Source organism: Molothrus aeneus, chromosome 8, assembly GCF_037042795.1.
Source record: "Molothrus aeneus isolate 106 chromosome 8, BPBGC_Maene_1.0, whole genome shotgun sequence".
Classification (NCBI taxonomy): Eukaryota; Metazoa; Chordata; class Aves; order Passeriformes; family Icteridae; genus Molothrus; species Molothrus aeneus.
Window position 1 is genome coordinate 15,261,177 of NC_089653.1, and position 25,425 is coordinate 15,286,601.

Genomic DNA, 25,425 nt, shown 5'->3' on the forward strand with positions numbered 1-25,425 from the left:
TCTGTGTATCAATGTCAGTCTTTGGCAGCAGCATTTGCCATGTGACTGAACAGATAGAAGACCAGCTTATTCTCACTGCAAACCTGCAGCTTCTCAACTAAATTAGTAAAGTTCATCAAGAAAATGGTAGAGGAGATTTATAATACAAAATACATCCACAAAAAATTACTATAGTGATAGATGATATATTTTCTTTCATTCTGCCAGCAAATCTATATTGTAGTTAACCATTATTTTCTCAAGTAATATAACACAATCCAAATGATTCAGTGGCAATATTTTACTGTCATATAATAAACAGTGTTGCAATTAGAAGAACAAGTAACATATGCTTTCTCTTGATGGTTTGGGGTTTTTTCCTAGTGCCATCACAATATTCATCAACTACAGTGAGAACAGTAAACCCTTAGAAGACACACACTGAGCACCACTATATCATTTAAAAAAGAAGATGAACAAAATGAAGTCAAAGCAAAACAATCCCCCACATCTTTTCCTAGTCCATAAAACCAAGGAGGTGATTACACACTCACAGCAGAGCAGCTGCACACAGGATAACATGGCAGGCATTATGTACTCCAGAGCAAACCATGCAGTTTTGTAATTAATCTTGTGATAGTAATAACTGAGTCTTGTCAAGCTTCTCTCTTATGATCTATGGCCCTGACACCAAGCTTCAAGGAGAAATAATGATGCCTTTTTCAGAGCACACGTCATTTTATTCTGATTGTTGTTTTGGCCACTCTGATGGCAGGAAATTCAAAAGGCAAGAAAAAGCAGGAAATCATCTGAAGTGGATTTGTACAAAGAATAAAAATTCTTTATATATATCTAAAATGTATAATATACATGCATATTCCTTGGTATGATACCATGATTAACATAGAAAGGAGTAAATCTTAGAAACACTTTGGAATGTGGCTGCCATACTTCAAACAGCTCTAAATAAGCCTACATGGGAAGACATGCCCAGTCAAATCTTCTGAGGGGGAAATCAGTTCAGGAGCCCTGATTAATTGGAGTTTCTAAGTACAAGTGAATAGAGTAGGACTTTCAAAGCCCAGGAAAAATCAAGCTTTTCCATCTAATCAATGAGGAGGCACATCCCCTCCGAAAATGGGTTATCTAAGAAGAAACATGAAGAGAAATAAAGTATAAAAAGGAAAATGAGGAAAGCAAATGCAATGTCTAAATGCACAAGCTGGATCTCTAAATCCTGCTGGACATACCAAATAAAACAACAAAAATGAGTGGCCTGCAGAGAGCCAAATCATTAACAAAATCATAATCAACATCACGTGCTGTCTCTTGACATTATTTTCCAACACTTCCTCTCCTTTCTATACCTGAATGACAAATGCATAACTTTACAGTCAAAATCACAGCATGATTTTTTCTGTGTTTTTAAGAAAACAGGGTGATTTCAACCCTTAACATTTTTAACTTGTTTTATGAAAGCTCAAATTGTACAATTTCTGTCAACAAAAATCTTGGGAAGGTATTTGCAGCTTTCAGGCAATTAAATGAGATGGTTTTCAAGAAATTAAAAATTAATTTTGTTGATGAAACAAAGTAAAATTTAATTGGCATTCTTCTCCCCCTCCCCTTTTCGTACAGGCTGTGAAAAAACTAATAATTTAGGCAAGAATAGCTGTAATCCATTATTCCATCCATCCATCCATCCATCCATCCATCCATCCATCCATCCATATTCTTTCAAGCCTCATAAATCAGGGACACAGTGAATTTACTTCAGTTTGTTACTGTTGCAAATTTATTAAACACAGTTAACCTAGGAAAGAATTCACACAGTTTTCTAATTGCGCTGGTTTGGGCTAGAGTAGTTAATTCACAGTAACTGGTTTGGATTTTAAAAGGGGATTGGCAATATAGAGACATTTTTGTTATTGCTGGGCAGAGCTTACACAGTGTCGGGGCCTTTCTGCTCCTCATCCCACCAGTGAGGGGCATGGGGATGCCCAGGGAGCTGGGAGGGACACAGCCAGGACAGCTGACCTCAACTGATGTGCCTCAAAAGAATATTCCCTCAAAGGGATATTCCAAACCACATCATGTTCAGCATGGGGAAAGCAGAAGGAAAGGGGGACATTCAGAGTGATAGTGTTTGTCTTCCCAAGTCACCATTACATGTGCTGCAGCCCTGCTGTCCTGGGGATGGCTGAACACCTGCCTGCCCACGGGAATTGGTGAATGAATTCATTGTTTTGTTCTGCTTTGCTCGTGCATGCAGCTTTTGCTTTCCCTATTAAACTATCTTGATCTCCATCCACAAGTTTTCTCACTTCCACCCTGCTAATTCTTTCCCCCATTCGTGCATGTGTGTGAGAGAGAAAGCACAAGTGGCTGCATGGTTGCCAGATGGGGCTAAACCACAACAAAAATGCATCTTGAATTTCCTGGGATCCACTCCCTAGGCCACACCCTGCATTCCTCAGTCAATTCATTTATTGCTTGCTGTTCAACCCACAACCTGCATCACCTCAACGGGATCCATATCAGACTGTGCCTGAACTGCACTGCCAGATGAGTTGGACGGCCTTTCGGCAGGGTTTTCAGCATTTCTGCCTACCCCGAGCCGGTGTGCAGCTCCGGCAGCCCAGGTTCAGCACCCTGGGCAGCTCCAGCGCTGCCGCCCCGTCCGGCTGCGGCGGGCTCTGTATTCCCCTGCCCGCAGACACCTGCAGGGCTTCCCAGCAGCAAAATGCACCCCACTGCAAGGGGGCTGAACCAGGCATTTCACTCATCTAAAAGGAAAGAAGCTAGCCAGAAGCCAATATAATGTAAATACAATAAAAAACAAGATGTCACCTTGATGTCACCATGCACTCCTTATGCATGAGTTCATCCCTTCAGTATCCCCAGGATAAAAGGGTTGGGATCGATCTACAGCCTTGGCACACCATGAGGGCTTTGCAGAAATCCAATGCACCCACACAATGTGCTATCCCACCCCACAGTGGTGCAGCTCAGCTGGCAGCTACAGCACAAGGGCTGCCAGTCAGATGAGAAAGAGCAATTCCTGGAGAAGGTTTCTCCATCCCACGTTCAGGTGTAACATAAAAGACCACGGATCAATCTGCTATGTGAAAAACAGTCAGTCTTAAGGGTTGGCATTGCTTATGTCATCTTTCAACCAGACTAAGTTCATACACAACATCCAAAGAAAAAAAACAGCTACAAAACCACCCTTTTTGGTTTCCTTTTTAGTTTCTGCCCTTGGCATGCATCACTTCCTCACACTCTAGACAGATTATCAGACTTAGAACAACAACTTCTAAGTGACATTTTGATATACATGCCTTGAGAATAAGGGAACAGACAACCAATTTGGTAAACATTTTGGGCACAATTCACATTACTTCCTGGAAAATGACTTGTCTGTCTTAGAATTGATGAGACTTCTCATCAACTTCTTAAGTTACTATACATGTATCACCATAACAGAGCTCTCTTTGTCAGCAGAAAGCCTGTTAAAAAATAAGCCTATGTATTTTGTCCACAAGAAAGGATTTGGGTAATAGAGCTTTTAGAAAAGCAAACAAATGTCTATTGCCTGGAGAGAGAAGGAAAGATTCAAAACAAAATACTTTTCAAGATACTTCAGAATAATATTCTGACCATTTCAGATTCAGTTTTAAGGTTACAACGTCCATAGTTTAATCCAAAGACAACTGAACATTCATCTTCTACAGACAGCTTAGAAGTACCAACATCAACGCATTATTTAAATATATTTTCTGATACAGCCCTACTATAAATCAAAAAATTAAATATATTTTATTCTTGGATCTTCTTCTGGATGTAATGGATTACTTAACTGACTGCTTGACCAGCATTTCCATGGAGTAATAAAGTTTCAGAGCAGCTGTCTATTTATGGTCTGTACTTATCCTTCTTTCTGCTCTGCTCACCATGCCTGTGCCTCCCCTGTACTTTCATAGTTGCAATATCAAATCTTACACCAATCAATAGGTGGGAAATTAATTTCATGTTTTTCATTTCACACAACACCTTTTCTTGAACTTTTTTATTAAAAAGCAAGTGACAAAGTAAAAGAAACCTATTCCACTCTTAACCAGCATTACAGTCAAGTTTTAGACTTACCTTATGTACGCTCTTAGGGTTTTCAAGCCATGCACAGTACATTTCCTCCACATAATTGGAATTACTCCCACTCAGGAATGGCTCTGAGGTTCCTGATGAAACATACCGTTGGCCATGTAAAAATGCCCTTCTGGCTATATCCTGATTTTCCAGAAGTTTAAAGCCATGCCTCTTCAGAGTAGCTGCAAACAACTTCAGATGACTCATGTTTGTTTATTAGCCAGACGATCCAAGTCTATTAATAAAATAAAACCAAACTTAATCAGAAAAAGAGCCAATGAATTGTAGACACATTTCAGCCTCACAGCAAAAACTGAGGTTTCTGGCTACAGTGCCCTAGTACAAAGCTCAGGCCTAGGCATGAAGCTCCCTTCAGAGTTGGAGCCACAGCAGAGAGTGTCTGCTGCTGGCCATCCCCACACCAGCCAGCTCCAGCAGCTGGTAACACCACCCCGCTCCCTGAAGCAATCACCACTTGTACCGCCTGCCCCTGGGCCCAGCTCCCTGGAACAAAAGACACTGCTAATCACTGACCTCTCCAGAGCTCCTGGCGACCCCAACTGCTTCCCCTCTGTTTGGAAAGCTGTGGCCTTTCACCCAGCCAGGCTGGGCTGGGGTCAGCAAACAGCATCAGCCACAGATGCTGTGGAAAACAAAAAGCCGCTACCTCAAATTCCTGCCCTGAGTAATGGAGCTGACCAAATCATTAGAAGTGTTAGTTAAGTGTTCATATTGACATTAGCCTTCAACCAAACAGTGAAACACTGAGAAAAGGCTCCCTTTCATTTGTTTTCCTAACTGGCAACATTTATCTTGTGCTTCCAATGATCTCTTACGAGCTTTGTAACAAGGAGAGCAGATTCCATGCAATTTTGAATTGAGAAATTCAATTTTCCAAGTCAATTTCCCACAATAAGGGTTGAATCTTCTGAATGCTGAACACCATCGGCTCCAGCACTAGCAAAGGGAATCAGGGCTCACCTTCAAAACAAAAAAGAACAACTGCATCTTAAAATTAGTCCCAAAATAATACAATCTTAATGCTGAAATTGCTAAAACTGCAAAGAAAGAGCAATAGCGTGAAAAGAAATTATTAGTTTTATTTTAATTTTCAAGTATTTAAAAAGCTACAAGATCATGAAAGATAAGGGATTAATTTAGAAGAAGTAAAATTCAGATTTAACTCCAAAGTGTCTCTCATTTGTTTAGCTGTCCATCTGGAGAAATTATGTATTTGGTCCAAGGTAAAACCCAAGGTCTTTTGTTGTTTGGTGTGATTGAACAATTGCTAAAAACAAAAGTAATGAGCTGCCAAATGAACTTCAAAGTTTTTTAAAAACAACACAGTTGTTGTTACTCACTATTTTGAGTAACAGAAAAATTTTTAATGTTACCTATTACATATTAAGATTTCTTTATCTCTAATTCAAAAATAGATACTATAAAAAATCTTCATAAACATTTCTGTATATGAATCCCATTAAATTATTTTCTCACTGTTTCTCCTCTTACAGCCTCCTTTCAAAAAACAAAACATGGTTACAGAATGCCTTATTTTCTAAGGGATATGAGTAGCTATATTTTTCATCATCCAATTTAAAAGTTAATATTGATCCTAAAAAAAAAAAAAAAACCAACACAAGAAGCAGGCCTCCTACTAAATAAAACAGTATTACTGCTTGCTCTTCTCTGGCATCACATTTTTAGCTCAACATCTATTTAAAAGCTGATGACTAGATCCTTTTCTTAGTCACTACCTTTACCTATCACCCCAGCAGTGAACTGTCCTTGATCATAGCAGATTCCCTTGTCTACTCTTTCAAGGCTTCTGCAGCCTTTTCATTCTCACCCACCAGCAGACCTGAGCTGTAGCTCCTAAGAGCAGCAGCCATCATCCACTTACTGGATGCTCTAAACAGGCACTTGTCCACATTTTCCATGTGCCCAGACACGTGGCAAGTGTTCTTCTAAGGCAGCAGCACTGAAACTAGCACCCAGTCCTCATTTAAACCTATGAGCTCCTCAAAACCACACACTCTGCTCTCTCCACCTGGCATTTGCATGAAACTGGCAACAGCTGGGCTACTGGCATGCTGATTCCCTCTCATCAGTGTTATTTCCTGCCTGCTTACACTCCCTTGTCATTTCCCACTTTTTATTTAGTTTACCATAACACCTGTGCCAACACCCATCTCTGACCAGGGCAACTGGAGCAACAGGAACACCCCCAGCACCATTTTCGAAGCAGATGAACTCTGCAAGAGCTCAGTGACTGCAAGAGCACTGACAGAACTCATATACTGTCTGCATGCACAACTCTCTGTAAGATTTAACAGCAAGCATTCATGTTAGCATTTTGCAAAAGTGGGTGAGAATTCAACATGTTATAACAATAAGAACAGAGAGGTCACCATGGCACTTACAACTTCATGTCTGTGCCCATTCTCATAGAAATAATAATAATAATAATAATAATAATAATAATAATAATAATAATAATAATAATAATAATAATAATAATAATAATAATAATTATTATTATTATTATTATTATTATTATTATTATTATTATTATTATTATTATTCCTACCTTACTGCATACAAATCTCACCCTCTGCCACCTTTGCACACATACACTCACTCCTAAGGGATTAACTACTCTCACTTAAAGTAATTTGTAAAGACTTGAGAGAGAAAGGCAAGAGAAGAACATTTTTCCCAGTTGATCACACTGCAGCAGCAAGCTTCTTAAGCATAGGTAATTTTACATTTTTTCTTCATCTTATTTCTGCCTGAAGAATGTGTAGTTCTTCTAGAGTTAGTAAAGAACACATAACAGAATAAGGAAAATGTATCAAGGAGATTGGAAAATGGGTGTAAGTGACATCATATATAACAGAAAAAAAGAGCTTGTAAGCAGTACCAGTCACTTCCCTCTGGTTCCATTTAAATTTCAAAACGGGGTCAGAGCCATACTTCAAGCAGTAACTACTGAATATGCAATATATAAAAGCATACAGGAGCTAAGTCATTCCAGCCAGACTTCAGTTACAGATTAATATGATTCAAAAGCCCTGACTTCTTCCTAGTTTTTCCTTCTGCACACATCGCTCTTCAGCACAGATGTCAGCTGTCAGCAGCTGAACAAACCAGAGACCACCAGCGTGATCACAGACCATCCCAGCCCACTCAGCCTTGAGGCTGTCAGTCAGAAATCAGCACCCAGGACAGCGCACAGGAGCCGGCAGGAGTTGGACCCGTTCCACTCCACTATGCTTCCCAAACCAACCCTGAAATGAAAACAGTGATTGCAAAGGGATCGAGCTAAGAGCAACCTAAAGAATGGCATTAATTAAATCTCTACCAGAGGTCAAAAATAAGAAAGAAGCAGTGAACCACAAGAACAACCTGATATTTAATGCACCACAGCACCCTCAAAATGGTGGAAAAAAAGCCCTGAGTAGCTGAAAATTCCTGCAGCTGTCTCAAACAACGACCAGGCTTTCACCTTGGCACTCCCACCTCTAGAAGTGCCCTAATGTCACAGACAGTCTTGGGAATTATTCTACCCAGGTTTCTAGAGGGTCATAGAAGTATGTGGAAAACAGACAGCAGACACTTCTTAAAATAAAGTTTTTATCCAGCTCTTTTCAAAATCACTTTCAGTATAAATACACTACACATATGAATTAATATCCTCCTGGTATTGTCAGTGGCATTACTGAGTTTCTTAATGCATGTGAAGCCCTGCTGCTAATGTTCTTTATGGTCTGCAGAAGTGGTGGCTAAAAAATCTGCTCCATATTTCATAAAAATAGTTCTTCATCCACTACAATGGTAATTTCCCACAATATTCCCCACACAGCTTACTCTTAAAGCTCTCCTTAAGGCTTATAGTAATTCAAATAAAACAAGGCTGACATTGAAAAAAAAAATGGATGAGCATGATAAAGTTTCTCCAAAAGATTATCACAGATAATTTAAACTACAGATAGAGGGAATATCCTTATTAAGAAAGGCTACTTCAGGGATACCTCCATGCACTAAATGTTTCTTTTCCGCTAGCACAGATCTGCCGTGCTGTATGGAGAATCCTAACTCTCCACACACAAAGTTGACCTGCAGGAGGTTTTCCAGCGTCACACTCGCCCCAAGGCGCCCAAGGCGCGAGTCCCGGGCAATGGAGGCGCCTCGGTGCAACAAAACTTAACGGATTTATTACCGTGGCCTGAAAAACGCCTTCAGCGGGTACCACAGGGATGACATCCCACAGTACCGGAGGGATAACACCACAGACTCCAGGCTACCAACAGGCAGAGGGGAGGATCTGGGAGGGTCGGGTTTGTTCTGCGGCCCCTCCCCGCAACGCCAGGACGCGGTGTCCCGGTCACCCTGGCACCGGGGGCCGGAGCCTGCCGGGCTGTCAAGGCGCTCCCGGCTGCGGCGGGGTTGAGGCATCACCGGAGCCCTGGCCAGGACGGGCCGCCCCGCTCGCCCCACGCTCCGGGGCCCGGCCCGGCCTGCGGCGCGACCCCCTCAGCCGCACGGCGAGAGGCCCCGCCGCGCCGGGGGCCTGCGCGGGGGACGGGCCCTGCACCGCGGCCGGGCCCGGCCTGGCTCCGCCGCCCCCCGCCCCTCACCGGCGCGGACAGACCTGCGGGGGCGCGGAGGCTCCAGCGCATCCGCGGAGCGCGGCAGGGAGGGCGCGGAGGGAAGAGAGGGAGGGAGCGCCGGGAGCGGCGGGGCGGGGGCCGCACCTGCATCACGTGAGGCGCGCTGAGGTCACGGCGGGGCGGGGCCGCGGGCGCTGCACCGGCACCACCGCCCCAGGACACACCCGGGACACGGAACACACCCCGGGGCACAGCCGGGATGCAGGACACACCTCGGCACAAGGGACGCAGCCCGGGACACGGAACACACCCCGGACAGGCCCCCCGGCTCCCTCACAGCACCCCCGGCCCCGGCGGCATGGCGGGGTCGGTGGGCACAGAACGCGTTTGGTGCTCCGCGCCTCAGCCCTCACCGAACGGGTAAATACTGGCGAGAGCACGGCGCTCCCGGTGAGCAGCTGAGACAGGCGACGCTGAGGAATCCCGTCCGATGGACCAGCTGCTCGCGCCGCTCCTGTGCAGGAAAAGTTTGGCGGGAAGAAGATGGGAAGTTTGACAAGGGACATACAAAGTGGCCCAAGGACACACATGTTTGGTCTCCAAAATTTGTACATAAAGTAGACTGAACGTAGTAGACCTTGACCAGATGATAGTATCTGACTTACATGACCAAATATAAAATGCCAGACAATACAATTTCAAGTGTTCCTTTGCTGGTAGAATTCTCATTTACAACTTTCGTGTTTTCTCCTGGTTGCCTTCAAATTACATGTCTGTCCGTTTTTTCTCATAAATCAAAAATGATTTATTTTTTTATTTACCTGCTGTTAATCAACTTACAACCAAAATCAAATGCCCATATATTTTATATATATATATATATGCAAAATTGGTATTTTAGATAACTATTGGCACCATCACATACATCCCAATGTTTGTTAACTTTCTGGGTAAGTAATAAGATTGATGGGAAAACTGGACACACATTAAAAGGAAGGAAGAGAGAAAGAGCTATAGTTTGTTTTGTGCTAAGAATATAGCGCAAAAATGAGTTTATCAGGGTCAGGTGGGCAGAAATGGAAAGGAAAAACCTTAGGAAGAAACACAACAGGCTTCATCTGGGGTGTTGTCACCTAACGGTCACTCAGATTTTCTTGAGGCTTACTAGTTGATACAATTGTTGATTAGAGTAAAATTAATTTCTTCAAGATGGAAAAACCCTCAATCCTGACATAAAGACATCAAAAACCTTATTATCATCTCAGCAGTTTTCCCAGCAGCTGTGCACCTTCAGGGGACTGCAGAGCGAGGGTGTGAATGATGTGTTCATGGTTTTGTGCTACACTGTTTGGTGCAGGGAACAGATGGAGCAGGGATGGGGCACAGGCAGCCCCCAGGACAGCCCATCCTTCGCTCAGCGCTCCCGGGGAGGGCGGCCCAGCACCCCTGCAAAGGGAAACGGGAGCTGAACTGGTGCCTGCAGCTGGCCAGGTGCTGCTTGAGCCTTCTGGCAAGTGGTGAAACATTGTTAGATGCTGCAGCTACTAATTGAGTCTTAACCTTGTTATGGGCAGACAGAAACCATCTTTAGAGCAATCATGTTATGCTGACTGAACATAAATTCAATTAAAAATTATAGTGAGGACAAGCAGATCTCCTCTCCACTTTAGAGGGAAACCCACACGCCAAATCTGACTGTGAATACCATTGCAGTGAACAGGATAAATTAAATATGCTTGGATAGACACTAAGATATTACAGTATGTTTCAAGTGCTTATGTTGTTTCCAAAACCCTTTGCCCAGTTTCACATTTATGTTATTTTCCTTTTCTCTTTTTTTTTTTTTTAATGCTTCACACAATGGAATTTGTGTGCTTGAAACAGCAAGATTCTGGTTTATTGGGATTTGGAGCAGCTCCCAAATTCTCCAATATTTATTGTGACTTGGTTGTCCCACCAGCCTGCCCCAGCAGCTTTTGCTGTACTGGGCTATTGCCTTGCTGCTGCTGGCTTCTGGTGTCACTTTGTCACCAGTCTGCACCCCCGAGGAGCACCTGCTTGCCACTCATGCATTTGCTCTGCAGTGAGACCATGATGGACAATAAGCTATTTGCCCACTATTCCTATTTCAATCCTTACAATTTCCATTTACAACTCACATTTACCAACCCATTTCTGTGTCCACTTGTATACTTACCTCTCCCTCCAGCCAGCCAAAGGGAGATCGACACACTGGCTTTGCTTCCTGCTAAACCATCACACATCAAAATTGGCCGGAACGGAAATCCATCAGCGGAATGAAAACTTTGAACAAAATTGCAATTCCTAGCACACACAGGATCAGATGTGGCAGCTTGCTTTGCATGGCTCTCGTACCAGCTCCATAGTGAGGAAACCTTACGTGTTAGAAAAGTTTTGTACTGGATAAATGTACAGCACACGACAGTCACAACAGCACCCCTGTGCTGTCAGAGGTGAAACTGCCTGCTGTGCTGAAAGACACACTGCCTCACCATTATTTATTTTTATATTTATCCTTATGTCCTGTAGCACCAGTGTGAATCTAACAAGTTTGCTTACTTATTTCTGCCTCATTTCTGTCTTAACTCAGGTATAAGTTAACAAAACTAGGTCCAACCTGTTTAAACAACCCAAAGCATGTTTTAACAAAACTAGAACCCGGCTGGTTTTGGAAACTCACCATGCTGCCCACTGAGGGCTCAATGTGCTTGTTCCAGGGTATGGTGCTGCACACCCCTCTAATGCCTTGCTCCTGTCTTCTCTTGGGTTTGGTACGAGGGTTTTCCTTGGTGGATCAGCAGCCACTTGCAATCAGCACTGAGTTCTTCCTGAGGTTAATTGCTCCACACAACTCTCTCCAACACAGCACGACTTCTCAGTGGGCTTGTTTTTTCAAAGGGTAATCTCATAGGAGGTGGTCGAGGTACAGGATTACTCACAGAAGGACAATCTCATTAATAGCTTCCCCTCCTGAGAGAGATACATTTATGTATTTTTGGCAACTCTTCATTGTTGTTGGTAATGTAATTCCACTAGAGACAATGTTGACCAGAAGTTCTCTTTAAGCCAAGCCAGAAACTCTATTTGCTTTTATTTCCCCATGTGTTTATTACACACAGACTACAAACTAACAGAGGTTCAAATCTAAAGCACCATCTCTTCTCAAAGCAAGGCAATTTGGAAACTGTAAAACCTGCTCTCACTTTGAGCCTAACATGGATGTCACACAGGACTCTGGTCATTATGTTTGTCTAACATGTAAACCTGAGACCTAAAAACCTTTGAGCCCAGACCAAACAGCTGCAACAAATGATTCAGTCAGTTTTCAAAGGAGAGGCTTTGGGGGGGTTTGAGAGGTAGACATTTCAAATATGTCCAGAAACCCTTTTTTAATCCCTTTCTTTGTCAACTAATAATTTATCAAGCTTTTCTCCCTCCCCAGTCCTACATAAGAGAAGTATTTTAATTATATCTGACACCTCCTGCAGAAAATGTCACATGAGGAATTTCTTATGGGTTATTTCTGAGCCCTTTGCTTTCTGAAATCTTTGCTCTGTGTGCCATAAGCTTCAGTAATATCCCTGACTTCCATGAATAAATTTCCTGTGGTAAAGGAGATGTGCTGCTGGATGTCTGAGGGACAGAAAAGTCAGTCCCAGTTTCACACAGCTCCTTGCTTTGGGCAGGTTAAATGTGAGGCAGCAGGGAAAGCCAACAGCATGCTGGGCTGTGCCAAGTGAAGCACAGCCAGGAGCTGGAGGGAAGCAATGACTGCCCTTTCCTCAGACACAGGGATAACCTGGGGGGAGGGAGTTCAGCAGGAGACAGAGCCAGCAAAGCCAGGCTCTTCACAGGGCTGCATGGCAGGAGGATGAGATGGGGAAATAGAAATGGTTCCATCTAGGCACAAGGAAAACAGTGTTCACTCAGAGGGTAAAAAACATCACAAGGGGGACCCAGAAACATGATGCCATCTTTGGATGCATCTGGACCAGCTGAAAAAAGCCCTGGACAGCCTGGTGTGACCCCAGTGGTGATCCTGCTTTGAACCCTGGATGACCTCCAAGCTTCCTTCCAAGCTAGCACCTATGACTTGCACCAGTTTCACAACAGAAGTCATGTCCAACCTAAGGGTAAGCAGACCATCATTATTTGATCAACAGACAAACTCACATTGATAGTTTTATCTGAATAACAGCTCTTTTGGGTTTACTTACTCTCTGAAATGTCAGGCTGTGGAGAAAACAGGTACAAGTACAGGGTGTTTTATTGGAAGACCAGTAACACCCAAGACTGCTCCTTGATTGATTTTGGTCAATAGATAATTTTTAAGTGATTTTATTCTCCAAACATATTTCTGGATAGAATCAAACTGCAGGAACCCATTTGTCTGGCCACAGATCTGTTAGAGAGAGACAAGCTCGACAACATAGCTGATTGAAAATCAGGAAAACACAACTTCTTCTTGGTTCCCCATGTCTTTGCTAATAAACTAGCCCATTACAGCTACAAGAACAAAAGCAACAGTTGCTGTAATTATTTCTTTGATACCTCATTGTATTTTCATTAAATTCTTAGAGTAAACAATTAACTACAGTATATACAAAGCAGTGAGTGAGTCAGAAAGACACGTAGGTTAAGGAGGAACTCTGGCATACATTTAGTATAGCTGCCAAATAATGAATTCATGTAGAAATTAGCAAGAGCACTAAACTTAATTTGTCCCACAATTTTAGTGGGAGGTTAGTACATTGGCAGGCAAATCAGCAAGAATTCTTCCCACAAACTGTGGAAACAGTTCACCACTAACACTGCAAAAGTGCCTGCCAGTATTTGGCACAATGACAATGAACAAAGCACTGCCAACTGCCCACTGCCCTTGCCTTAACCAAGAAAGAATTGAAAATATCATCTTCTTCTATTTGTGGATTAGGAGAAAACTGCTAGAAAATTGTTTTCAGCGTTTGCAGGTGTTTCATTAGAGAATCCTAACAAAAATAGAAAAAAGAATTATTTTTGATATCTTTCTTTTGGCTACATCTAAACCACACTGCATTTTGTTAAGATTGTTGCTTTAGGTAACGATAAAATTTTAAGGTGCCCTGACTTCATCATATTGAACTGGAAAATTATCCTCATCTCTTTAGAACTATACCACTGGCTGTGTTTTCTTCAGGAGGATCTATTTTGATTTTCAATGCTATTTATCCAGATGAAGGAATATGTAATTATCTTTCATTTGGAAGAAAATAAATAAGGGAAGACAGTCCTCCAACAGCTAAAACTTCTGGGGTATCTGAGATTTACAGCTCTCACTAGGAGCAGGGTTTGCTAATGAAGCTTTTGAAGCCACAGTGGCAGTGTCTGATTGTAATTGCTGAAAGGTGACTCTTGAAGAGCTTTATTTGCACTAATCAACACCACGTTGTGCCTCAAAGCTAGAGTTCCCTTAGAAGCACTGTCCCTACTGAGTTATTCTGCAATAACTAAACAGGCTTTTCTGTTTGCTTCTGTTTTTCAGAACTAAAAACTTATCTATGTTTTTCAATGGGATCCTTTGGAGTTGCACTCCAAACCTGTTGTACTGTTAAAACTTCATAATTTCTTTCTAACACTTTCCTCTGGCATTCCCAACCCTTTCTCTTCTGGTACCAGAGCCATAGGGATCATTTGCAAAAGTATTAATGTAAAATACCCAAGGGCTCAGGGGTGGCCTGGGAATATCAAACCTGTTAGATGGAGACCACAATAATTTCTTATTTTCCTGATGGTGTTCATTTGGAAACATTATACTCATAGTGCTGAACTCAGATGGACAGTGTTCAAGAGTGCTTCTGCTTCACAGCTGAAACAACTCTTCCTTTATGTGCTTCCTTTATGTTTAGTTGCCAGCAAACTGTTCAATTGTTTTCCTGTAAAGAGGAAACACCTGAACTGCACAGACCTGTGAACATCTGAGTTACCAAGGTGAGCTCACCGTTCATGCTTCATGGGGAACTCTTGATCCACAAGCAGCCACCGTATCACCAAATACATTTTCAGAAAAATAATGTTGGTGCCATAGAAAAATGCACCCCGAACAACTCACCCCAAACTTGCCCCCAGTATGTAGTTTTGGGCTTGTTTTATCATCATGGAATAAACTGTTCTAGCTTTGCCCTAAATCCCTTTCAGAACAGTTTGCTGTGCAGTCTGTGCTGTCACATTACAGATCCCCATTTTACAAAGTCCTTACCTATAACACTGACCTCCTGGAATGGTTCTAGTGCTGATTAACATGAGGCAGCTGTGGGGCTCAGCACACAGCACTGTAGCAGTGTCCAGCTCTCCAGTCTCTGCAGGCCAGTTCCCAGTGGGTGCCTGTGCTTGAGCTGCATGAAATCCTCGCCTGATGAAGCATAATATCACCTTCAATGCACAGAACACTACATGAAGAACATCATTAAGTGAAAAGCAGGACCCACAGTGAGATGACTTTTGGCTGTACTGATGCTAGGTTTGGAGTTTTAGTGCTATTGCTGTGGCAGCCTAAGGCAATTACAGATGTTCCCTTAACAAACAGACCTTTCCTACACAGACCCATTCCCTGGACGAGCATAGTGCCTGTGGGAGGCTGTCATTGAAGCCAATTATAGAAAAATATTGAAAAGCCCGTAAAGGTGTCTGGCAAGTAGAAATAAATCCCACCTGTCACTTCTTACTCAATCCCACTAGCAAATCATAATCCTCAGTCATCACCACCTCGGAGCTTGTAGCCCGGGAAGGATCCAGCTCCGAAGAGCAAGGATTGCACGTCACTTTAGGGACTGTGATTAGCCCAAGCCTTAGGTAAATGAGCGTGGCCCTGTCACTGCAGTCAGTACTCTGAAGGCACCGTGCATGGCCGGCACGCGCTGTCCCCAGCGGCCGCTGTCCCCCACGGCTCAGCAGGAGCGAGCCCCGAGGCTGAATTACGGCTCCTCCCGCAGCCAGGGTGAAGCTTTGGGCGAGGCTGAGCTCATCGGCCAGACGCTGCTGAGGAGCCATCTGCCCAGAACACAAATAGAAGGCAAGCACTTCAGTAAACAAAGAGGCTTTTGCGAGAAATTACAGCTTCTCAAGAGCGGGACAAAACACACACGGGTCTCAGCCACATTGATAGCGGTGTTGGACCTGTGTGAGGAAAAGGAGCTGCCTGGGGCTGCTGGGCACTGCCTGAGCAGGGGATAAGGGACATTCACGGGGTCCCTCAGCTCCCCCTGGCTCATCCTGTCCTTCAGCCCACTTCAGAGAATTCCCCTCACCTGGATGTATTACCAATACTCGGTTTTGGAAAGGCTGTAAGACACAAACTATCAAATACAACATTATGATACTTGAGCCACTAGTTGCTGCCTGTGTTAAGTCTCTCAGCCCTGGAGAAATATTAAGGCAGCAGAGAATACCTGGAGTTATTTGACCTAGAGATCAGAATTCAAAGTTAGATTTAATTCCCTTAAGACAGCTCTGTTAGGTCATTGCCACATGAATTTTCAGAACAGCAAAGCCTTCCCCTGCTCATTTAAGTATACAAATGCCTTATTTTAGTCATAGATTAAGCATTTCTCATGGGTACAATTTTACCTTGGACTGTAACAAAAACCAATTTCAGAGGAATTTATTAACATTTTGAGGCTCTCTGAAGGTCATATGTAATCAAGATTTGAGGCAAAAAGGAGATGCTTTTCTAAAGCAAACAGAAATTTGATTAGCCTTGAAACCCTTCAGATTACTGAGGCCAAAGCCTTTCCTAGTAGGCAAAGGAGGTTCCTGATGTAAGCCAGGGTAACAAACCCCTTCCAAAACTCACATGTAGAAGGTGCAGGTTCATCTGAGTGTTTCTAGGTCTCATGCCAATGACCGGAAACAATTTTAAGACTTCAAAAACTTTAGAACAAAACCACCCAAAAAAATTCAGTGAAAAGATTTAGAGCCACAGAGGATGAAGCCATATGACTTTAGGAGATACTTAGTTGTCATTAGAAACATCTCCTCCACATGATTCCTCACAATCAAGTAGTCCAATTTCAGATAAGGAAAAAAAAGCTCCCAATCTGTTGCATTCTGGGTTTGGCTGCTGGTTTTTGTGTACATGGAATTGGCAGAATGAGGAAGGAGTGGACCTAATCAATCAGTAGGTCTTCTTTTTTCATCTGAATGCTCAGGGAATTGTCATCACCAACTGTAAAGTCTAAATAGCACTTAGCTGAGATTTACAATGTGGATGAATTATGAACCACCTTTTCTGAAAGTTGTGGTATGTTCAATGTATCCATGTCCAGAAGACACTGATTGCATTTTTTCTCACCTTTCTCCTCAAAATGCAAAAGTTTTGATTTCCCACAGAATGTAAAATCAAACATCCCTTCACTCCCTGACCTACATTTGCTGCAGGTCATTTAATTATGAATGAAAATGCCACTTTGTTTATTTGAGTTCAATTTATGACAGAGATTAAGTTACTGAATTTGTTCTCCTGGCATCTTATTAATAGTGCTCTGCTGTAAAATTCCTCAGGCAACAGGCAAAAATAATGACTTAAAACTACAATGATATAATTACCTAACAATGCAGGCATTTTGAAGATAGACCTAACTCTGGATTTGAAAATACAATTTTTAGGATCTTATCCTTTACACAAAAGGGTGTGAAACACTCACAATTACTTTAATTTATTTTCATGACATTTTGGTTTAGATCCAATCAATTCCTACTACATTAAAGAAAATTTTGTCATTATTCAGTAACAGGATTTTAGCTATTCACAGCATTTTTTTAACCTTTAATTTTGAAAAGATAAGTCTTCAAATCTTGGCAAAATTAACTTTGTGCCATGATGAAACACTTTGATCTATACAGTGCCTTTATTGCATCTGGTATGCCAAGATTCTTTGATGAATGAAAACAAAGAGCAAATTCAGCACTTCCCATCAACTTCCAGCTCAAAGGCAGTTGCACATGTGCAGAGGAGCCAGGTCCTCACTGATGGCAGGCCATGGATGAGGATTCTTCTGAAGCATCTCTAAAGCAGATGTCATAAACTACATCTAAATCTTAAGTGGACACAAATAATTGGTTTGATTTAGCTCCCTCCCCTTTCAAATGGAAGTAAATAAAATTTCTCTCTTAGTGATACACAGTTCAGGATCATGAACTTTCCTAAATTTCCCTTTATAGGCAACATCTGACGTAGAAATAGCACAAGAGATTAATCCACAAGAGTGGAACAGGTCAAACTCCTGGGAAGAGATCTTTAATATAGTGCTTATATAATATAGACCCTGGTCCCTTCTGCAAGGCCAAGCCAGAGGGGACACCCTGCTTTCTCTACACATGGACCCAGTTCCTCACTGGCCTGGTTATTCACTGTCACAAAAGAGGACCCCATAAATATGGGAGCATTGTTACTGGTGAAGATGCACAAGCCCACAGAAAGAGGAAAACCTACTCTCTTGGTGTTCCAGGTACACAAAGCAAAACAACTTCAACCAATCAGGCAGCTTGGAGAAAATTTTCCATATTTTTCTTATTCCAATTCTAAAGTTGCAAGATTCTAGACATGGTATGGTGCTTAACTTGGTCATTTCCCCACACAGTCCAAAACAGTCATGACTTACTGGGACACTTATGGGCAGAGCTCACATTGGTGTTTTCAGAGAAATATCACCCTTGTGGTTTTTCTCCCCTGTAAGCAAAGCAAGACTACTGTCAGGATTTAGTCAGAACAGCCTTTCACAAATTAAAAACATCAATCAAACAGGCACCAAAGGTGTTTCTGCTTGGACACCAACACATGGGAGATGGCAACCCCACAAATGGGAACACAGAAACAAAAAGCAATTGCCTCCTGAAAGTGTTTTTTCTGCCTTTTTTGCAAAGACCTGCAAATTTTGAAACTAAAGGCTATTTGGGAACATATATCCCTGCCCCCCTTATAGCTGGTCTTGATGATTTCTGAGAGAATCTAAGCATCACATTTAGAGAGCATGACTATAGAATATTACTGTAATAAATGTGAAAACATTGGAGTTTGCCCGATTCTGTCTTTGCTTTCCTGGTTTATTTTTTTAACAAATACTATTAGCAATTTCTGAGAATAAGTGTAACAGTTCCCCACAATCAAAATAATTCTCTATCTCCATCAAGTGAGTGTAAAAGAAAGGTGAAAACAGTCTTTGAGCAAGAAGACTGCAGTTTTCCCCTGCAGCCTCTTTGCACATTCCACTACCCTGAGAAGATTTCAGATGCTCAAAAGCCATTACAGAGCCCATCCAGACAGTATTTACAGGAGTTTAATTCCTTATGCACTCCAAATGTTGTTCTGAGTGTAAATTATAGTTATAAAAGCTAGCAAACATTGTCCTTCCAGAAAAAAACACCCACAATGCCTGTAACACTTAACTAAGGTCAGACATATTAAAGAAGTGATGACATACAGATATATTAAAACAAACAGTTTGTAATTTGTCATTACTGCTTTCCTACAAAAATAGCCTTGGAATGAAAGTTCAGGATTTGCACAGGGACAGTGATTAGATGCTAACAACATACAGATGTCTTGGATCCAAACTGATAACTTCATGTATGGCACTGCATTATTGTTTCTTGTTAACTAGAAACATGGACTTTTAAAACAATCCTGCCTCACTGGTCCAAAGGTCCTTTTGCCCTTCCTATTTAGCAAATACAGCTTTTATCTGTGCAGAATCTCACTTTGATAATATTAATTACAAAAGGAAGCAGCTGTAGTGGGTATAAAAATCCCAATCATTTGCAGAAGGCTTCTCTAAAAAGCAAACAAAAAAGATGTTACTGAACTGGGCCTTCCAAGTGAAAACCACTGAGAGCAGAATAGACAAAGCCTCTGTGGTAAGTTCTGTACAGAGAAAGTATGTCCTTATCTGCATGTCACATGGATTTTCCAAGAGGAGATTTACACAAAACAATGTTTATCACTTGGGCAGAAGGAGATGAGGCTTTTCAGTAGCCTTTACCCAACCAGGCTTACTCTTACTGTTTACACCCAAATGCCTTCATTGTATTCCATTTCTTTAAAAATTTGAACATCGAAGTGGTCCTCTTAGCTATTCAACAATTAAAAATAAAGGGAAAACCCCCTCATCTTTAATATCACCTGTTCAATTTACTATTAATTAATGAATAAAAACCAGAGGAAAAAAATCAGCACAAGAACATGTCATTTTTAGGCACATCAGCTATGCAGTTTTCAGTACAGTCCATCAGAGAGAGAGGACAGCTGACTGCAAGAGGCTGAGGTGTGTGAACTGTGGACACAGAGAGCCAGCAAGCACAGCCAGCTCATAAAGATAGTGCAATCTCTCTAGGTTCCTGCCCCCTGCTTCCCAGATTTACAGCTGATGAGCTACATTAGCAATGATCCCCACTCCAGCAGTTCATGGCAGCTTCTTTAAAGCTTCTTCAATGTGTGTGCATGCACAGCACAGCGTGCACACACCCAGACACATCCCACAGTGTCACCAAGAGGACTTGGAACACACCAGTGCCTCCTTTAGCTTCAGACCAAGTGCCACTTAGCAGGAGCACGCAATGAAAGCCTGCCTGACAGCTCAGCTCAGCACAAATTGATGGCATTGCTGTAATGGAGTTATCAGTGACAAATACCTCCTATGCAACTTCCAGGTCACACTCACTTAAGCAATGATAAATGAGCATGAAACACTGTTAGCACAAAACAAGATCATAAATACTCAATTCTAAGCTTAAAAAACCTAACCATTTCAGACAGCTGTTGCATCTTGCAGTCTCCATGATTTTATGGATGTTCTCACTCTTGTCACAGAGGTGCCACAAAACAGCAAAAGATGACTTTAAGCATATATTAAAAAGAAAAAAAAATTAAAAAGAAAGAAAAAACCCAAGTCATCCATCCAGAGCAAACATTGCATCACCCTACATTGGCTAATATACAATTACCTCAGTGAACCTGACAGAGTTTGTAACAGCTTTTGGAATCCCAAAGTCTGACATCCATCTGTCCATCCTTCTGTTATAGAAAGCTGCTCAGGATGAGAGGATGCAGACTGTGAAGGTAAACACGAAAAGTTGTGAAATTCAGGTGTCTGGAATTCCTTTGAACAAACACTGACATAGGTAGGAAGACACTGGAGAAGACCAGGAGAAGTTCATGGTGAAGCAGCCCTTGCAATTGTGCTTTATCCCCAGGGTTATCTCCACAGGCCATGGTTGCTTTTCAAGTGTATTCATGAGAGTATTTGCTGATTACAGGGAGATCAGTGACAGCTTGGGACAGACTGGCAGCTGCTCCTGCACTGCAGCAGCACAATGGGAGCACCTTCTGCCTCCCCTGCACCTGGGATTTCCAAGGTACAACATGAAGGCGTCAGCCCTTCCCTCCCTTCGCAGTTGTCACGCAACCAAAGCCCAGCACCCCCAGCTCCTCCAGCACTCAGCCAAACACTGAGTGAAAATGGGATCCCTTTGGCCACTTCCATGAGCAGAGTTACCTGGGCACAGTGCAGGAAGCTCCCTGCTCAGCCACCACCACCTGCTCATTCCTGCTCTCCCAGATGTGTCTGTCAGTCACCACCTTTGCTTCCATTGCTGCTGTCTGATGGACAGAATCCTTTAGGATCAACGCTGCAAACTTCATAAGCACAGCTACATGTAAAAGCTTAGGAGAAATCAAATTATATTTTTATCCTAATTTCCTGTGATGCTAAAAAATTAATTACTTAAAACAAGATTTTGGAAAAAGTTTGAAATGGTTTTATTTAGAAGGATTTCAACTCCACTCTTACAAACCATAAACCCCCCTATAAAACACGTTAATTATTTATATATTTTTAGGGGGTTATTTGCTTTTATTTAGTGACATTTCCTTCATGAAGTTCAATGAATACTCCAACATCTACTTGCTTACCAAAAGCTTGGAAACATCAGAATATCTGCATATGGCCATACACATGGATGAAATCTCACATCACACTGACACTCTTCCAATTTACAGTAGCTAATTGTGTTTTACAGTGCTGTGCAGACAGGAGCAGCTGCCACAATACTGTACAGGAAGAATAAATTTCTCAGCTGTGTGTTATGTGTCAGTTTACTGCCAGAACTATCTGCAATATTATGCCCTGTGCATTCAAATGTGCTGGAATTCTTCTTTCCTGGAAAGTATATTAAGTGACAAATTACACAACATGGCTTCAGTCAGAATTTTTTAATTGTATTCCTACAAAATTCTGTAAACATTAGCATACAGATCCAGAAAAATCAATACAATATAATGGTGCATAAACTGTAAGTTTAGAAGAATGTCAGGAACACTTTAACAGTTTATAAATTAATATATACAGTATTGGATACTCCTCATTGGATAAGGAAACATCAAAACTGAGCAATTTAGCTGCAAGAGCTGTAGAACAATAGAAGTGCTCAGACACCAAACTTGACTATGAGGCAACATTGCAATCGACATGAGTGCCTGTTGTTGTTTCATATTAAGCATTCAATTTAGCTGCTAAAAAGTATAAAACAAAAGTTTTGGTAGGAAGTTAATTTTTATTGGAAATCATATAGCAAACATCCCTAAAATAATAAAAAAATCCCAAACCTAGAATACTCCATCACCAGGTTTCTGGAAGGGTGAACCTGAAGCTTCCTAGGCTGCACAAGGACATCACTGGCATCTCCATTCCACACCACTTCCCCCAGAGCACTGAAGGCATCACCAGCTAAAGGAAACATTTCAGGGAGTTTGGAAATAGGGAGTGCTGGGTGGGGAGAAAAAGAAAGATGTAGAGCACATATTGGGCTGACATGCAGCAATCTGGGCAGTTCAGCTCTTTACTGAATTAGAACATCATGGGAATGTACCACCACTGCTAACTAATTCTGGGCTATTTTGCTTTAAAAAAAAAAAACAAAACAAACAACAACAACAACAACAAAATAATCTTCAGCCTGCCTGTGATCAAAATCATATTCAAAGCATTCTTACAATGTTGCCCTTCACGAGATCAGGAACACACGATAGAATCCAGGATATATCACTCTTTTTCAGACAACACATGAAATGAAAAAGAAATTATTTTCCTTTGTTCCTGTCCATACAAGCATAATTCACTAGAGAAAAAGGTATGGTAAACATATCCTAATGAATGATCTCAAACAAAAGGCATTCTTCCCATATTAGAAAATGCTCAGTATCACTGAAACTACAGAGTGCATAAAAAGACTAGGATCATCCTGGAAGCACTTGACACTGCAAGAACTCTTTTAACTGCATACCTATAATATGATCACCAGAGAATCTCTCCAAAGTTAATTTTTTCTGTTTCTAGAGTTGCAGTAGAATTTCATTCCATCATATTCTGGTACATTTTTCATACCTGACCAATCACTTCTCACAATGACTACATTGCACTAAAGAAGTATTTATATATAATAAAGGGGAAGTAATTTCTAGGCATTTAAAGCTTTTTGCTGTGTTTTTTTCCAGTTGTTTAGGAACAAATTCTTCATCTCTTCTATATGAGATCCTGAGTAGTAAGGTGAAAAAGGTTTGGCTGATAGCACCAATTTTCCATCACTTGTCATAATTCCCAGGGTACATCTATCATCAGCAATGCATCTAGAAGCACTATCATACTTGAACCTAAATGCTCAAATAAGAGCTAATAAAACAGTTATTCCTACTGCCAGAATCTGAGCCAACACTAAAACACCAGGAGCAGGAGAAAAGATTTCTGCTAAATCTGAGGACACAGGTTGCAAACACAGAAAAAAGCCTGAAATTCTAGCCAAAATCTTTTTCTCAAAATGAATGGGGGTGGAGAAAACTACACCTGGTGGGAAGAACAGGAAGAAACCTCTGTGTCCATCGCTTCCCAAGTAACATACCTGCAAGCTGCCCACTTAGAATTCATGCCAAGCTCCCTGAAGGTATTTATAAACGACCCAGACTCCTTCCCGTTGCTTCCCCCAGAGCAGATCACACAGTGAGTGATTTATTCTAAGCCAGACTGCCAACAGCTTCCAGCATTTAATTACCATGGTGTGTTTGAGGCTTGGAGAGTTTTATCTGACATAACTCAAAAGGATTCATTGAGTAAGAAACTTAGGTCACTACATTTCCTGCTGCAGATTTTACTTGTATTGCTAACTCGGAATAGAAACTATGACAGACAATAAAAATCTAACACAGTAGAGATTAAACTTAGGAATCTGGGCTGAAGCTTAAACTGGGCTTAAATACAGAAAAAAGTCTCACTGGATTTGCCCTGTACACAGACCTGAAAAAGTTTTATCACAGATGTATCTGCAGTTTTGTGTAAACTATTAATGTACTACAGCAACACTAATTTGGTATTCACAGATAGTAAAAGCACGGGTTTTAAAATGTTTTGCCAACACTTCACTGTTACTCCCATGTCTAAAATGACACAGGCAGAAATCCCTAACAAGACCTCATGTTCTTATCTGTAACCAGCAGACTTTCCTCCCACTGATATGTGATTTGTTTCCTAACTCACATATCCCATGGGGATCTTATACTCACACATATGCATACTGAGAGGAGAACTGATATGACAATATGAACACAACTAGCAGACCTTAAATCAAATATTGTCAAAAGCAGTGAACCTTGAGAAACTTCCAATAGACTAAAACCTTGTTCAATGTGGTAACAGATAGCACCAACAAAATGGTATTGAAGAATTTCATGTGAAAATCTTTCCCTCTGCTTCCAGCTTTGGTTACATTTCTCATTTTTCCACTCTTGTTGTTCTTTCTCTACTTCATTATGCTAACTTTTATGTCTAATTTGGTAAAGACCACGCAGTTGTGAAATGCATTCTTGACTCCCCCAGAACTTTTCCATTTTTAACAATTAAAAAAAAAATTAATTAGACCCAGGACATTTTAAGTTAAAAGAATGAAAACTTTGCTAAGAACACCAATGGTACCTTGGCACTTTTAAGGATTATGACAATTTTCAGTAAGAACAATCATTAAAATGCTTCTCTCTAACATCATCCAAGGAGTTCCATGGCTGTCTGTACTCCAGCTGTAAGCCTCCATGAGAAATATACATAAGAGCTCTGAAAAATAAAGGCAAAGGAGTACAGGGAAATCTGAAGATTTTTAGCAATCTCAAGTGAAATGTACCAAAATATTCTACTTAACAAGGTATAATGCAAACCAGACTTACCAAAGAATTTTTTTCTGTACACACATGAACAAGGTTTTCATGTATCAAACCATCAAACAAATAAATCTCATCTCTCAAAGTTGTTTGTGGGGTTTTTTGTTTGGGTGTTATACATAACTACCAATGCAGTCAATATAAATTAAGCCAGCTCATTCATTATGTCCAGCAATTCACACAATATACCAGTGGGAGGAGATAAACATCATTCTGATCAAATACATTTATTTTAATCTTCAAAACACAACCCTTTTTCTTCATCCTCCTCATCATCATCAGTAGAATGTGCATAGGACTCAAGGGTGTTGTATATGAAAGAGTACAGCTTGACATCTGGTCCTGAAGTAGAACAGTTTCTGCATTGTTCATTGTAGTATCTCAGCAACAGCCTATAAATGTCCCCTTCAAAAACAGAAAAGAAGTCCTTAGAAACCA

General features: G+C 41.4%; 2 protein-coding genes across 4 annotated transcripts in view; both read right to left on the reverse strand.

Annotated features, from left to right (window-relative positions):
* The window catches only part of OGDHL (oxoglutarate dehydrogenase L), a 50,484-nt gene extending 41,590 nt beyond the window's left edge, over window positions 1-8,894 (reverse strand). The window contains exons 1-2 of one of the 3 annotated variants that reach the window (XM_066554219.1): window positions 8,780-8,894; window positions 4,126-4,360 (exon numbers count right to left, since the gene is read on the reverse strand). In XM_066554219.1, the coding sequence (XP_066410316.1) occupies window positions 4,126-4,332 (207 nt within the window). In that variant the 5' untranslated portion in view covers window positions 4,333-4,360; window positions 8,780-8,894. Of the gene's footprint in view, window positions 1-4,125; window positions 4,361-4,659; window positions 4,914-4,961; window positions 5,082-8,779 lie in introns of those variants that run through there. The other 2 variants (XM_066554220.1, XM_066554221.1) reach the window with 2 other exon arrangements.
* Window positions 8,895-21,984: 13,090 nt separating this feature from the next.
* PARG (poly(ADP-ribose) glycohydrolase) overlaps window positions 21,985-25,425 on the reverse strand; it is a 62,244-nt gene continuing 58,803 nt past the window's right edge. The window contains exon 18 of the mRNA XM_066554539.1: window positions 21,985-25,392. Coding sequence (XP_066410636.1) covers window positions 25,220-25,392 — 173 coding nt within the window. The 3' untranslated portion in view covers window positions 21,985-25,219. The remainder of the gene's footprint in view (window positions 25,393-25,425) is intronic.